This window comes from Dama dama, chromosome 24 (genome assembly GCF_033118175.1).
Source record: "Dama dama isolate Ldn47 chromosome 24, ASM3311817v1, whole genome shotgun sequence".
NCBI lineage: Eukaryota > Metazoa > Chordata > Mammalia > Artiodactyla > Cervidae > Dama > Dama dama.
In genome coordinates this window covers 37060924-37076949 of record NC_083704.1, presented here as the reverse complement: position 1 = coordinate 37076949, position 16026 = coordinate 37060924, and the positions used below count along the sequence as shown (strand labels likewise).

Here is a 16026-nt window from a genome sequence, read left to right as displayed (position 1 = left end):
ACCCCCACCTGATGAATAATGCATGAAGAGACTTAATACCCGAAGACAGCTCACAGCTAGGATCTTGGAAGAGAACACTGCTTTCAATGTGGTGAGAGTCAAGATAAACCCGAACTGAGGTCCCAGAGAGTTTTGCTCTTAGCTCTGCAAAATCGTGATAGACCTTGGGCATTTGCACTTTTTATTTATTTATTTTTCCTCCCCTTCCACAATAAGGAAACGTTTGAGAAATAAATACAGCAGCTTTAAGAGGCGGTGAAAGATTTTATCACTGAGATGGTAAAAATCATTTGAAAAATTCCACCCTTAGTGTTGAATCATCAAAGGAGAATAAATCCTTAATAAATAGAAAGAGAATAAATCCTTTCTATTTTCACTTACAAGGGTTTATCTCACTTATTAGTGAATATAATGAAGAGTGATGAGTGTTAGGTGTGCAAGAAGGGAAAGTTAAGGATTAAGGGGTGGGGGGAGATGAAGAGTTGGAGGGAAAACCCAGCTTTGGAATCAAGAATGTAGAATATGGAGTCCCAGTTCCATCATTTATTACCTGGGAGGCCTTGGGCAAGTTAGCTTGCTTCTTTGCGTCTTCTCTAAACTGCTCTTATGACTGCACTTACCTCACAGCGTTTTGGAAGAATTAAATGAGATAACATAAAAGGATGTGAAGCAACAAATACTAGTCATTGCTAATAAAAATCCATCTTCTGGAATTTAATGCTATGTGGCCTGGCGGACGTGGCTTAAGCTTTGAGTCTAAGGTACTTTGTCTATATGGTGGAGACAAGGATGGCCATCGTAGGGACTTTAGGAAGTGCCCAATACAGCCTATGGATCAAAGATGGTTGGAGCCTCTTGTCCTGCCAGTGGTACCATGATGAAATTGTCCATTGCCTCCTGCTTCCTAGATTCCTGCAGAGCCTGGATTCCTATCTTTTCTGAAGCCTCGTTAGTCCAGTTTTCCTTCAATTCTGTTAGCTTAGCCATAATTGGTTTCTGTTGCCGGCAACCGGAGAATCCAAGTCAGTAGAGGACTTCCCACGTGCTACAGACAGTATGCAGGGCTCTATATGCATGCTGCCATTTAACTTCAGCAAAACCAGATGCCAGAGGTAGCAAGTTATTAACCCATCTTACAGATAAGAAAACTGAGATGCACACATAAAGTCAACTTCCCCAAGTCACCCAGGTAGAAAATGGGGGAGCCATGATTGAAATGAAGGCCTTTCAGACTTCAAAGTTCTTACTCCAAACAATATGATAGGATGCTTTCCTATAATAATAATCACAATGAAATATAACATGTACACAATGCCATGGGGCCCAAGGGAGCAATGCAATTAAGTCAGCTTATGAATCAAGAGAGAGAAGGCAGCCAAACTGAAATCCAGAAGACACCGTGTCACAGGACACGCTGTCCCCAGGACAATTGAGCCCAGTCTTAAAGTATTCATGAGTTCACCAGGTAACGAAGGGAGGAAGGGCATTCCAGGGAGAGGGCATGTAAGCCAGGTCAAACCTCTTTCTAGTCTTCAAGAATTAAAAATACCACATGCAGGGAGCTGGGTGGCTTAGCACCAAATCAACTTGTGAAGTGTCCAACTCCGCACAGATAACTTCGTATTAGACATCTGGCTCCTCTTGTTTCTGAAGCCCGGGTCCCTGACTGTACCCTCGTTCCAGTAAACAGGTCCCTATCTTGTTTTCCAGTACCTTCTGGCAACCCGCCCTGTTGCCTTCTAACTTTCTGCCTAGGTGTCAGATTACCCACTCTCTGAATCCACAGTCCTCTCTCTCCCTCAAGGGAGCCACTGTGATGACTATATTTATGGAGGGTTTGAAAAATACATATGGTTCTCCAGGAGAATGGCTCCCTAGGCACACCTATCAGCACGTTCTATGAACTGAAAACAGAATCTAAGGATTCTCAGTGAAATGAAACGGACTATCCCAGGCTTGTAAAATAAAGTCCTTTTGTTTCAGGGCGTGTTTTTTTTTTTGGTAAAAGGATACTGTTTCCCTTCTGCATGCTTACTGTGAATGATTTCACTAAGATTTTGTGAAGTCAAAGCCCACGGTTCAATTTTCAGCCTTGAAACAAACCCAAGCTTTTGGGTTAGGCATATGTTCTGGAGACAGACTTCATACAATTTAACAAATGCAATTTCTTGAGAATTTGCCTTCTTGAGAAGAGGTTCTCTTCTCTACTTTTCATGGTTCCCCCGTTAGCATTTTTCTCTCCTTGTTGATGGGACAGGTGTTCACCTAACCACTAATCAGTGATAACAGAACATCAACCTCAATGGCATGACAAAGTTGGAGGAGGGGCAGGCCTGTCAGCCAGATGGTGATACACGTGGGTTGAAAAGCAGAAGACTGGTTGTTTAGGATGGGCTGTCCGTTAGTGGTCACTGTCATGTAGGTGGCCCATATTTTCCTCCTGTGTCATTTATTTATCATGATCAAAAGTCAACACCACAGGGAATTCCCTGGTGGCCCAGTGGTTAGGACTCAGCACTTTCACTGCCGTGCCCCAGGTTCAATCTCTGGTCAGAGAACTTAAGTAAGATGCCATAAGCTGTGAGGTGTGGCAAGAGAAAAAAGAAAAAAAAAAAATGAGGGCAAAAAAATAAAAAAAAGAGTCAACATCACAGAGTTGGGGAGATGCTAAGCTGAAGTCCAGCCCCAACACTGATCCATGCTGGGGTCTTGGGCCAAACTGCTTGGCCTCTTGTTGCCTCCCTTTTCTCACGTGTGGTTTCAGTGGTCAGTGAGTGGTGATGATCATTATTATGTTTTTATTATCTGTCTACCAGGGAGACTGTAACAATAGGTGCGGACTTAGTTGGGAACCTCTTTAAAACTTCAAGTGTAAAAATAAGGATGGAAATTCCAGTATCTTGTCTAAGCTTATTCTCTTAGGGAAGTAGGATGCTACAAAGGTGTCCATCTTGACCAAGAATGGGAAAACACTCTGGAACGAATATTCTTCTGACCACTTAGGATTTCTCCCCAGCTGAGCATATTTCCCTTGTTTTCTAGAGTCTTTGCTATATCTGAGCGATAGCATCAAAGAAGGCAAACTGGGCAGAATGACTCAATGATTTCTCACTCTGCACAATGCTGATTTTGTGACTGGTGTCCCGTGAGGGCTGCATTCAAACGCCTTGTTCCCGGTTTCATTCAGTTATTGTGGGTAATTTCAGGCATTTACTGCAGCCACCTGCCTAAGTAGATTTCTATCAGGTTCTCATCTACATTCTGAACACAGAGATCTGTATTTATTGCTTATAATGACCCTGCAACCTCATAGTCCTGTTTTATGATGCACGCTGAAGACAGCGGGGTAATTGAAGTGTATTTCACTTTCTCCAAAGGATGATGCAGAACCTCTGAGTCCCCTATGTTCCCTTTCATCTTTGGGCGGAGTGCGCTCTTAGAGAACTCCCGAAGGGAAGCACCATTGGCTCCTACACTGTGCTCACCTGCCAGGAAAACTCCGCCTCACTTTCGGATTTCCAGGCAACCCTAGAAGTACAGAGGGCCCTCCAGGTGAACCTGTAGAAACCTGCCCTGTCCTCCTCTCTCTGCATGCCTCTTTCCAAGTTCTCCAGGGAAAGGCTGGAGGCCCAGGAGGGTAAGGGCCTTGCTGTGACCAGCACAAAAGGGGAGGGAGTCATCTGCCCCAGGCAATGAGAAGTGTTGGGGTCCCATGGTGAATTCCACGTCCTTGCTTCACACTGCAAAATAGCCTGCCGCTGTCTACCATGAGCCAAGTAGGGACAAACTCTCTGAGAAGGAGACAGGAAAAAGAAGGAGAGGTTAATTTTTTTCAGGGAGGTGATGGCTAGGTGGAGTGACTGGTGGAGAAATGATGAAATCTTCCACCTGGTGTAAAAGTAAATGGGTCAGGGACTTCCCTGGTGGTCCAGTGGCTAAGACTCTGCACTCCCAATGCACAGAACTTGGCTTTGATCCCTGGTCAGGGAACTAGATCCCACATGCCACAACTAAGATGCTGCATGTCATAAACTAAGACCTGGTGCAGCCAAATACATAAATGAATATTTTTTAAAAATAACAAAAAAAGAATGAGTCAGACCCAAGCCAGACAGTTTCCAAACTTCCATATTCAATGACCATATAACACATTATGGAATTTTTTACCCCCTGAACAGGTGGTTGAGGCAGTCTTTGTTGTTTTTATATCATAAAAATAGTTTACATTTAGTGAGGTCTTCATGACATGTTAACATCCTCCAACAACCCCCCTGTGTTACTGTCAGTTTCTATTCCATCTTCTAGATGAGGAACAAAGCCCATTGAGGCTGCCAAAGGCCACAAACGTAATACACAGAAGAGTTAGGGCTAAAAGTCAAGAGCAAGGTGGAGGCACTGGTCCTTAAGGGATGAGTGAGGTACATCTGGTCATGTTGAAGACTTTTGGTTTTTGCTATTTTTTTTTTTTAATTGGAGGATAATTGCTTTACAATGCTGTGTTGGCTTCTGCCTTACAAAAATGTGAATCACCCATAAGTATACATATATCCCCAAAGACTTTCTTTTTTTGGATTTTCCTGACTTAGAGAATGTTACTGGCCAGGGATGCTGCAAACATCCCACAGAACAGCTTGGCTCCCTACAATGAAGAGTTATCTGGCCCCCAGGAATGCTAGCCAGAAACCCTGAGTTCACGGCTGAGCTTTGAACTTCTGTACCTACAGCCTTTTCACCCTTCAAAATGCTACTGCTCTCTTCTGCCCTTTCAATGTCACACTGAGGACAGATTAGAGAGGAGACTGAGCAGATTCCCACAAACGCTGTCTGATATGTGATCCAGGGAGCACACAGAAATGTAATCCTGTAGCAAAGTGGAATGGAGGTTCAGCCTGTGTTTTGAATGATTCTGTGTCTTTCTGGAACTCTCATATGAACGAGGATGGTGGATCCTCAAAGACAGAGGCTGCTTACCAACTGCCTGGAAGTTCAAGTATGGGTTAGGCCAGGAGGTCACAGTCAATATTAAAGCAACCAACAGATGCTTTCCTTAGGTCTGGGATAACGTTCAGATCGGCGTGTGGTGGTGGGCAAAGAGGCCTGGCTGACTCACACATCTGCCTCAAATACGTCTGTTGGGCCCAGGGTAGAAGGAATCCTTTATTTCTCTGCTTTTTAATCACATTCCTCTGGAAGAGATGAACTTTCCTGTCCTCTCCTCACTGTGAATCACCTACTCTTTGACAGCTCTAAAATAACTCATGGCTACCCAGTCACAAGCAGAAAGTCAACAGGAACTAAAGAGCCTCTTGATGAAAGTGAAAGAGGAGAGTGAAAAAGTTGGCTGAAAGCTCAACATTCAGAAAACTAAGATCAGGCATCTGGTCCCATCACCTCTTGGGAAATAGATGGGGAAACAGTGGACACAGTGTCAGACTTTATTTTTTGGGGGCTCCAAAATCACTGCAGATGGTGACTGCAGTCATGAAATTAAAAGACGCTTACTCCTTGGAAGGAAAGTTATGACCAACCTAGATAGCATATTAAAAAGCAGAGACATTACTTTGCCAACAAAGGTCCGTCTAGTCAAGGCTATGGTTTTTCCAGTGGTCATGTATGGATGTGAGAGTTGGATGGTGAAGAAAGCTGAGCGCCGAAGAATTGATGCTTTTGAACTGTGGTATTGGAAGAAGACTCTTGAGAGTGCCTTGGACTGCAAGGAGATCCAACCAGTCCATCCTAAAGGAGATCAGTCCTGGTTGTTCATTGGAAGGACTGATGCTGAAGTTGAAACTCCAATACTTTGGCCACCTCATGCGAAGAGCTGACTCATTGGAAAAGACCCTGATGCTGGGAAAGATTTAGGGCAGGAGGAGAAGGGGACGACAGAGGATGAGATGGTTGGATGGCATCACCGATTCGATGGACATGGGTTTGAGTAAACTCTGGGAGTTGGTAATGCACAGGGAGGCCTGGTGTGCTGGGATTCACGGGGTCGCAGAATGGGGGATACGACTGAGCGACTGAACTGAACTGAACTGAACCCAGTCACAAACACTTTACTTTTCTTCCTTTTATTACACTTCACACTTGCATTTAAAAAAAATTGCTTAATGTGTTCCTCGTAGAAATATATAAATAGACAAACAAAAACTCATTCCCATAATCACTTTCTGTTGTTCAGTCTCTAAGTTGCATCCGACTCTTTGTGACCCCATGGGCTGCAGCATTCCAGGTTTCCCTGTCCTCCACTATCTCCTGGAATTTGCCCAAGTTTGTGTCCATTGAGTTGGTGATCCTATCCAACCATCTCATCCTCTGCCGCCCCCTTCTTCTTTTGCGCTCAATCCTTCCCAGCACCAGGGTCTTTTCCAATGAGTCGGCTCTTCCAATCAGGTGGCCAAAGTATTGGAGTTTCAGTTTCAGCATCAGTTCTTACAATGAATTTTCAGGGTTGATTCCCTTGAGGAAATCACTCTACCCAGAGATTAATTACTGTTAACATTTTAATTTTTTTCCTACTCACATCTTTTACTTAAGTGCAATCCTGTGGTCTGCTTTTATCCCCTAGAATATGTTGGGAACATCTTTCTCTATCAATCTTTCTTCACCAGAATCTTTACCTGTTGTGCTGTATTCCAAATGTTTGTCTTTCTTTAAAAAACAAGCAAACAACTGGAATGATGAGGATCCATGAGTTGTAGTCATGATGCTTCCCTGAGGTAAACTCTTTCTACATGTTCCAGAAACAGGCCAGGGGGTGATAAAAGACTTTTAAAAAAGTCTTTCAAAGACTCTGTGTTTGCAGCAACTTTGAAAGGTAGCAGTGTTTCCCCACATCTCCTACCAGAACTCTCCACACACGGCCAATTCTCTGCCCCAAGTGTCACACACAATACTTACTGGTACCTCTGAGAAGTCACTTACAGTCCCTGAACATCACAAAGGTGGTTTGGAAAGTGGAGGAGAAAAAGAGGGGGGAAAAGAGACGGAAGACCAGAAAGAAAGGGGAAAAAAAAAGAGCGAGAGGTAGTATGATAAATGCAGAGCAGAGGGGGAAAGACCCAAGACGCTGGCTCTGCTGGAGCTGGTACCAGCCAGAGCCACCTCCTCCCCTGAGGCAATGGGAGCTTTTCCAATGATGTCACGCCCAATCCCCTCCCTAACCTCCCCACTTCTGATTTTTAAATGCCTGCTTGCTCACTATCAAGCTTTTCAAATGCTTACATCTGGGCTGCATTACCAAAGAGGCCTTTGTGTTTGTGGAAGATAATTTACAGCTGCAGATAACAACTCCGGGCCTGGAGGAGTCCCTTGGCAGCCTAGGGGCGTTTGGACTCACAGGAAAACAGAGGATGGGTTACATGAATTATGGGGCGTCAATACACACATGTGTCACACCTAGAGTCAGCACTTACCACTGAGATTTTGTAACTAAAGCAAAGACAAAGGTTTAATTCTGAAATTCATCAAGGGAGAACTAAGTGCCTTCACTTGAAATGTTTTCTTCCCTCCATGCAGAAGCTGCATGTGTTTCTGAGCTGCTCCCTGCATCCTGGGAGATATTAACCAGGAGAAAGTCTTTCCCTGTAAATCTGAAGGATGCAAGTGTTTAGCTCAGGAATCAGTGAAACAGTGAAACGGTGTTGTTGTTTGGTCTCTAGGTTGTGTTTGACTCTTTCCAATGTGCCAGACTCTGTGAGATTCTCCAGGCAAGAATACTGGAGTGGGTTGCCATTTCCTACTACTGGGTATCTTCCCAACCCAGGGATCGAACTCCCATCTCCCACACTGGCAGGCGGATTCTTTACCACTGAGCCTCCTGGGAAGCCCAGTGAAAGGATACAGGTCAAATATGTGCCCCAGTGACTGCCATAAGGTTAATGCTACATTTTAATAGAGAAGAAACCTCTTCAGAGCAAAGCTTTATGGTATTTTTCTTTTTCATAAACACTATAATTTTTTTTAAAAATGATACTTTCCTATATTTGCATATTACTCTGCAAAGTTATTTTGTACACCCTGATCTCTTCTTAATTCACAACCAACTTGCCCAAGATCACACTCACTATCTCCAGGACACAGTATCAGAATTTGGGCCAGGAAAGTGGAAGTTTTGGGGACTGGAGGGGTGTACTCTTTAAAAAATTTCCTATAGTGATTCAGATATGTGGCCCTTCTCCTCCTGGGGAAGCTCTGAAATGCAATGTACCTTTTCATCTTATGGCTTCTATTACAGTGATCATTTGTCCACTGGAGAAATGCCATCACTTACTGAACTTATCTTTACTGTTGGCATTTGGATATCTTTCTTTTTATTTATGTATTTTTGTTGCACTGCGAGATCTTAGTTCCCTGATCAAGGATTGAACCTGGGCCCCAGCAGTGAAAGCACAGAAGGAAATCCCCTACATTTGGATATTCTTAATTGTTAGCAAGGCAAAGAGCAGTTATGTACATCCATCTGACACTCTGCTTCTGTGGGGATTCCTTTCTTTGTGTGCACTAACCACTCATGGATACTTCAGTGTCCATGAGCAAGCGACTCATACCTGCTGGTGGGAAAGGCAGTGACCTTGAAATCAAAAGAGACTATGTGTATTTCTAGAGGCTTCTATGGAGACTGTGTGTCCAAATACAATCAAATGCTCATTGGTTCTATTCTTCAGTGACTCACATCTGTTGTCACGTCAGGCAACCTGGGGCGGGTAGCGGCAACGTCTGTTAGACCAAGTATCAGCAGCGGTCCTGTTGACTCAGAAGAGGAGGCTAGAGACCCTCCGAGAGGCCAGTGACTTCACTGGGGTGGCTGCTGTCCCATTCGAGAGACCCCTGAAGAACTGCATTCCACTCACTGACCTCGGTCAGTTCACTTATTTCCTTGAACCGCATTCCACTCACTGACCTCGGTCAGTTCACTTATTTCCTTGGTGTATGCTTTTTGCTCTATCATTTCTTTAATTAAATTGAAGTACCAACAAGTCCTTAATTGGAATAATAACAAAGACTATTATGATCTCACTGCATAGTTGGCAAGAAGAATTAAGTGAATAATTAAAAACCTGATAAGGGCTTTTAAACATGTGAGTGGTTAAGGGAAAGTAAAGCTAAGTGATTATGGGACACTTGTGACATAAAGGCTGAAACTCAGAAACAGGCAGCAGGCGACTTCTGACTCCCCAGAACCTGCTTTGGAAAAACAGGGCTGCCTTATGAGTGATTGCTCAGAAGGGAAGACTGAGCTTTCTCCCCTGGCATTTTGAGATAAAAAATAGATCAGAGAGTAGTGGTCAAAGAACTAGTGCTTGTTAAATTCTCCGAAGATATAAAGCTCTCACTGAGTAGTCAGGCTACAAAAGCACTATATGTGTGCACAGAGATGGAAGCACAGGGATGTTAGCTGCAAAGCACATCTTAATAAATCACTGGAAACAGCCTACAAGCTTAATAGGAGCCTGAACAGCTAAATTATGGATGTGCAAAGAAGTAAATTAGACTTTTATATACCCAAGGAAAGATCTGCTGAAGCTGAAGCTCCAATACTTCAGCCACCTGCTGAGAAGAGCTGACTCACTGGAAAAGACCCTGATGCTGGGAAAGATTGAAGGCAGGATGAGAAGGGGGCAACAGACGATGAGATGGTTGGATGGCATCACCGACTCAAGGACTTGAGTCTGAGCAAACTCCAGGAGATGGTGAAGGACAGAGGAGCCTGGTGTGCTGCAGTCCATGGGGTCACAAAGAGCTGGACATGACTTAGTGACTGAACAACAACAACAAAGGAAAAATTTCCAGGTTAGGGGGAAAAAAAAAGTAAATCACCAAATAATTTATCAGTCTTATTTTTCTCTAAGAAGGAGAGCAAACTGGGGAAAGAGCAAGGGAGAGGCCTGGTGGAGAATAAGTCTTATTCTACACTTTCAGGAAGTTTGAAATGTTTACAGTAATAATATAATTCTTTGTGAAAAAAGATATTGATTTATGTTGAGCCATTTCCCCTACACAATACAAGATGAAAGTTTTTCTATGCTTGGACCCCTGCTTAATTACTAATGTGTATTTTTTTTCTTATTGCTGCTGGTCTGTGTTTGTTTTCTTCTCCATTTCCATGGACACAGCACTCACATCACACTCCAGGAAACTCCTATTTTGTTTTCTCAGGATTTCTATGCACTTTTTTCATACCGGCTACATCCTGGACAAATCACCATTATGCTACCTCCTTCCTGGGTTTTAAAATGTGACTTCTGGTGGTAAGGAAAAAAAAAAATCTAAACCAGATTTCAGAGTAAAAAGCAAAAAACAAATTGGGGGCTGTCAATACTTTATTTACTGAATAAGGAGCAGCCTCCGTCCTCAATCACCATCAATTCATATTAAAAAACAAACAAACAAACAAAAAGGTAGGACAATCAGGACACCTTATTACCACACTTTCGGATTGCATGGAGCATAAGGAGGTTAAAAAAAAGTGTTTGTGGAAACTGACATGATTTTATCAGGTAATCAATCATTGTATAACCACCCCCCTCCCCAAAGAAAGACATGAAGCCTCCACCAACATGTCATAAAACAAGTATAGTCCAACATCCAAAAAATAACATAAGCTCAGAATTAGGTCCATTCTTCAGGTTGATCTAGCTTCATGAAAACATAATTAGATTTATGGGAAATCTTCTACCTTAGCTTATTTTATCGTATTTGGCTTCAGACCAAGAAAACAAATTTATCATGAAAATATATCAAATTCAGGATTGTGGTGAGGGGCTAGTACCTAGGAAGGGGTTCTCAGCAAAACTGGTATTTTATTTCTTAAGCTGGCTACAGGAAAACGGGCATTACTCTTTATAACATTTTATTATCTTTAATGTGAAAAAATATTTCTATCATTGGCCGACTATAAGAAACTACTGACTTAAAGGAATATATCCACGTCAGGAGAAAATAACTGAGGTCCATAGGTATGGTTAAGTGATCTGCCCAAGCCCAGCTCAGAGAACAAATCAAGGATTCCTTCCTAACAGTCTCTCTTCGGGAAATCAGAATGTAGATTTCTGCATTAAGGTAATTCTTTCCATGAGCAATTGTTTCCATTTTATTGTCTATTCCAATTAAGGTGTGAAACTATAAAATTCAATTATTTCCATAGTCTCTAGAAACATACATACATACATATTTACATAATATGTAAAATAGTTTTTGTATATTTCAAATTATAAAAATCTAGAAATATGTTGAGTCAAAAGCAGGTTATGTATTGAAATATACTGCATGTTTTTTAGCTTTACATAGAATCAAGAGCCTTTGAAAACTAAAGAAAGGTGAGTCTATCCTTCATCTTCAAAGGAAACAGTTCTACACAGTATCTATGGTAACTCGTTCCCCAGACTAACACAGCAGAGAATCTCTTTCATATAATATTTTTTTTGACAGGTCTCTTCTTTTTTTAAATTCTTTATCTCTGATCACCAAGAATTTTTTTTTCTCTTAAAAAAAAAAAAAAAAAAAAGACCCGAGGGGATGGTGGACGTGTCTCTGGATACATACCTCACAGAGAAGTACAAGACGGTTGGGCCCGGTTTCTTGGGTAAATCGTGGTCAAGGACTCGGTGGTCTAGCTGAAGCCAGTTCTGCTGACCCCTGTAAGAGTAAAACAAGGAAAAAGGATTACACAGAAAGCCACAGCAAGTTTCAAGAAACACTGTGTTGGCAGAGCTGTGGGGTAACAGTTACACTCACATGTGGATGGTAGGAGTATAACAGGTTACCGCCAGTAATGGGGTCAACGGAGCAATTTCTACCAAGATTACAAAAGCACCTGCCTCTGGACCAGCACTTTCATTTCTGGGAGTTAATCAGGATAAAGTCACACATGTGGAAAATGGGCCATGTATAAAACCACTCACTGCAGCGCTGTTTGTAGCAGCAAAAAGCCTCGAAACAACCTAAGCATCCAACAGGATATTGTTTTTAAAAAAATGAATGTAAACAGCAATGAAATACTATGCAGCCACACAAAAGATCAGAAGTATCTTTACAAACTTATCGTGAATGATTTTTAAAATACACTGTTAAGTGAAAATGAAAGATGCATAACCAGTATAACATATTGCCATTATTTTAATTAAAAAATTTAATTAAAAATTAATTTAAAAATTTAATTAAAAAAAGAATACCTAGGTATCAATATGGGTATTGATATTATAGAAATAACTCAGAGAGTGTATCATAAAATGAACAAGAAACTGAAAACACTGGTTGCCTTTGAGGTAAAAAAAATAATACAAAATCTGAAATATTTTAGATAAACAAGAGGGAAAAACTTTTGTTTTAATGAAAAAGGACAAACACAGATAACAATACTATAGCTTTTATATGAAATATGGGGTTGACACACTAGTATATCCTCGAGTGTGAAGTCAAGTGAGCTTTAGGAAGCATCACTATGAACAAAGCCAGTGGAAGTGACAGAATTTCAGCTGAGCTATTAAAACCCTAAAAGATGATGCTGTTAAAGTGCTGCACTCAATATGCCAGCAAACATGGAAAACTCGGTAATGGCCACAGGACTGGAAAAGATAAGTTTTCATTCCAATTCCAAAGGACAGTGCCAAAGAATGTTCAAACCACTGTATAACCATGCTCATCTCACATGCTAACGAGGTAATGCTCAAAATCCTTCAGGCTAGGCATCAACAGTACGTGAACTGAGAACTTCCAGACGTAAAAGCTGGATTTAGAAAAGGCAGAGGAACCAGAGATCAAATTGCCAACATCCACTGGATCATAGAAAAAGCAAAAGAATTTCAGAAAAGCATCTACTTCTGTTTCATTGACTACACTAAAGCCTTGAAAGTCTTTGACTGTGTGGATCACAATAGACTGTGGAAAATTTTTAGATGGGGATACAAGACCACTTTACCTATTTAATGAGAAACCAGTATGTAGGACAAGAAGCAACAGTTAGAACTGGACATGGAACAACAGACTGGTTCCAAATTGAGAAAGGAATATGTCAAGGCTGTATATTTTTATCCTGTTTATTTACCTTTATGATGAGTACATGATGTGAAATGCCCGGGCTGGATGAAGCTGGAATCAAGATTGTTGGGAGAAAAATAAACAATCTCGGATATGCAGATGACACCACCCTAATGGCAGAAAGTGAAGAGGAAACAAAGAACCTCTTGATGAAGGTGAAAGAGGAGAGTGAAAAAGCTGGCTTACAACTCAGCACTCAAAAAGCTAACATCATGGCATCTGATACCATCACTTCATGGCAAATAGAGAGAGAAAAAATGGAAATAATGGCAGATTTTATTTTCTTGGCTTCCAAAATCACTGAGGATGGTGATTGTAGGCACAAAATTAAAAGACGCTTTTCCTTAGGAGAAAAGCTGTGACAAATCTAGACAGCGTTAAAAAGCAGACATATCACTTTGCCAACAAAGATCTGTTTGATCAAAGCTATGGTTTTTCCAGTAGTCGTGTATGGACCATAAAGAAAGCTGAATGCTGAAGAATCGATGCTTTCCAACTGTGGTGCTGAAGAAGACTCTTGAGGGTCCCTTGGACTGCAAGGAAATCAAACCAGTCAATCCTAAAGGAAATCAACCCAGAATATTCATTGGAAGACTGATGCTGAAACTCCAATACTTTGGCCACCTGATGCAAAGAGGCATTTCACTAGAAAAGACTTTGATGCTGGAAGAGATTGAGGGCAGGAGGAGAGGGGGCGACAGAGGATGAGATGGTTGGATGGCATTACTGACTCAATGGACATGAATTTGAGCAAACTCCAGGAGATAGAGAAGGACAGGGAAGCCTGGCTTGCTGCAGTCCATGGGGTTGAAAAGAGAGTTGGATATAACTTGGTGATTGAACAACAAGACTAGTATATATAGAATAGATAACTAACAAGAACCTAGTGAATAGCACAAGGAACTCTATTCAATACTCTGTAATGACCTATATGAGGAGAGAATCTAAAAAAGAGTAGATACATATGTATGTATTATTGACTCACTTTGTTTACAGTGGGAAACCAAAATAACACTGTAAATCACCTATACATCAGTAAAAAATTAATTTAAAAATAAAAATACGGGGTCAAATACTCTCTGGGAGCTGTTTTTGGGTATACATTATGGACTTCCTACTATTTAACCATGTATCTGACGATTCATTCAAGGGCTTCACTAAATTCTTTAGCATAAACATTCTCCTGAAATTGTGACCTGAGGGATGGAAGGCACTGTGGCTGGGGACTGTTGACATGACTTTCCCACTGTTGATCCATTTTAGAATGCAAATTCCCAGAGGGCAGAGACTTCATTTGCTTGCTTAGGCAAAACTTCATGCTGATAGTGGTGTATGTAGTGTCAAATTATAACAAAACTGATAATGATTCAGGAGATGTTTTCCAAACTATTTTGGACTTCGAATAAATAATGTTTTTTTTTTCAAAATCAGAAAACTCTAAGCTGTATTTACTCTAAGTATTTAGGAAATGGAGGTAAGAATAATAATAATGACAATAATAGCAGCTAATTTTTATTGAGCAAGTACTTAGTGCCAACCAACCTGGTACTTTTAAAAAATATTAATACTGTATTTTGCAGTAAGTCTGCAAAGAATATTAGCAGAGCTAGGATTTGAGCCCAGACTTTGAAAACAGGAGAAAGTGAGATTAGGGGGTTGAATCAGCTTTCCTAAAAACTTTTGGCTTGATTTTGTCACTTACTAAGGTTTTTTTTTTTTTTTGTCACAAGTTTTAATAGATGGAAAAAAGTGTGTCTTTATTTCTGTAATTATTAGATGAGGCTTCTGATACTGTCTCTAGTTTTCCTTCGAGGAATATTATTAAGATAAATAAGCTGACATAAATGACATAAGGGAAGATTCATAGAATTACTGCTTTTGTGGGTAAAAAATATACAAGGATTGGGGGGTGTGTGTGTGTGTTAAGTCGCTACAGTTGTGTCCAGCTCTTTTTCAACCACATGGACTTTAGCCTGCCAGGTTCCTTAAACCATGGGACTCTCTAGGCAAGAATATTGGAGTGGGTTGCCATTTCCTTCTCCTGGGGATCTTCTGAACCCAGGGATTAAACCCTGGTCTACCTGCATTGAAGGTGGATTCTTCACCATTGAGCCACTTGGGAAGCCCCATGATTCAGGTTAACATGCTACTTTTTAGTCTTTGAGACCAAAATGAGATCAAAAAGCACTTATTCCTTTTAACCTGCTTTTCTCAAATTTTTCCATCAGCAAATGGGACAGATCTAGTCAATACTTCAAAAAGACAGTTGAATCTACACAAATCACCTCTATTACCTGTGACAGACCACTTTGAAACCACAATCACAGAAAACTAACCAATCTAACGACACGGACCATAGTCAACGACACGGACCATAGTCAATGAAACTATGAGCCATGCCGTGTAGGGGCACCCAAGATGGACGGGTCACGGTGGAGAGTTCTGACAAAACGTGGTCCACTGGAGAAGGGAATGGCAAACCACTTCAGTATTCTTGCCTTGAGAACCCCATGAACAGTATGAAAAGGCAAAAAGATAGGACACTGAAAGATGATCTCCCCAGGTCGGTAGGCGCCCAATATGCTACTGGACATCAGTGGAGAAATAACTCCAGAAAGAATGAAGAGATGGAGCGAAAGCAAAAACAACACCCAGTTGTGAATGTGACTAGTGATGGAAGTAAAGTCTGATGCTATAAAGAGCAATATTGCATAGAAACCTGGAATGTCAGGTCCATGAATCAAGGCAAATTGGAAGTGGTCATACAGGAGATGGCAAGAGTGAACATCAACATTTTAGGAATCAACAAACTAAAATGGACTGGAATGGGTGAATTTAACTCAGATGACCATTATATTTACTACTGTAGGCAAGAGTCCCTTAGAAGAAATAGAGTAGCTATTATAGTCAACAAAAGAGTTCTAAGTTCAGTACTTGGATGTAATCTCAAAAATGACAGAATGATCTCTATTCATTTCCAAGGCAAAC

General features: G+C 41.3%; 1 protein-coding gene across 4 annotated transcripts in view; it reads right to left on the bottom strand.

Moving 5' to 3' along the window:
* Positions 1-16026, bottom strand: part of FRMD4B (FERM domain containing 4B) — a 352299-nt gene that overhangs the window by 108026 nt on the left and 228247 nt on the right. For all 4 annotated transcript variants that reach the window (XM_061128101.1, XM_061128099.1, XM_061128100.1 and 1 more), the window contains one exon: positions 11545-11637. In XM_061128101.1, coding sequence (XP_060984084.1) covers positions 11545-11637 — 93 coding nt within the window. The remainder of the gene's footprint in view (positions 1-11544; positions 11638-16026) is intronic.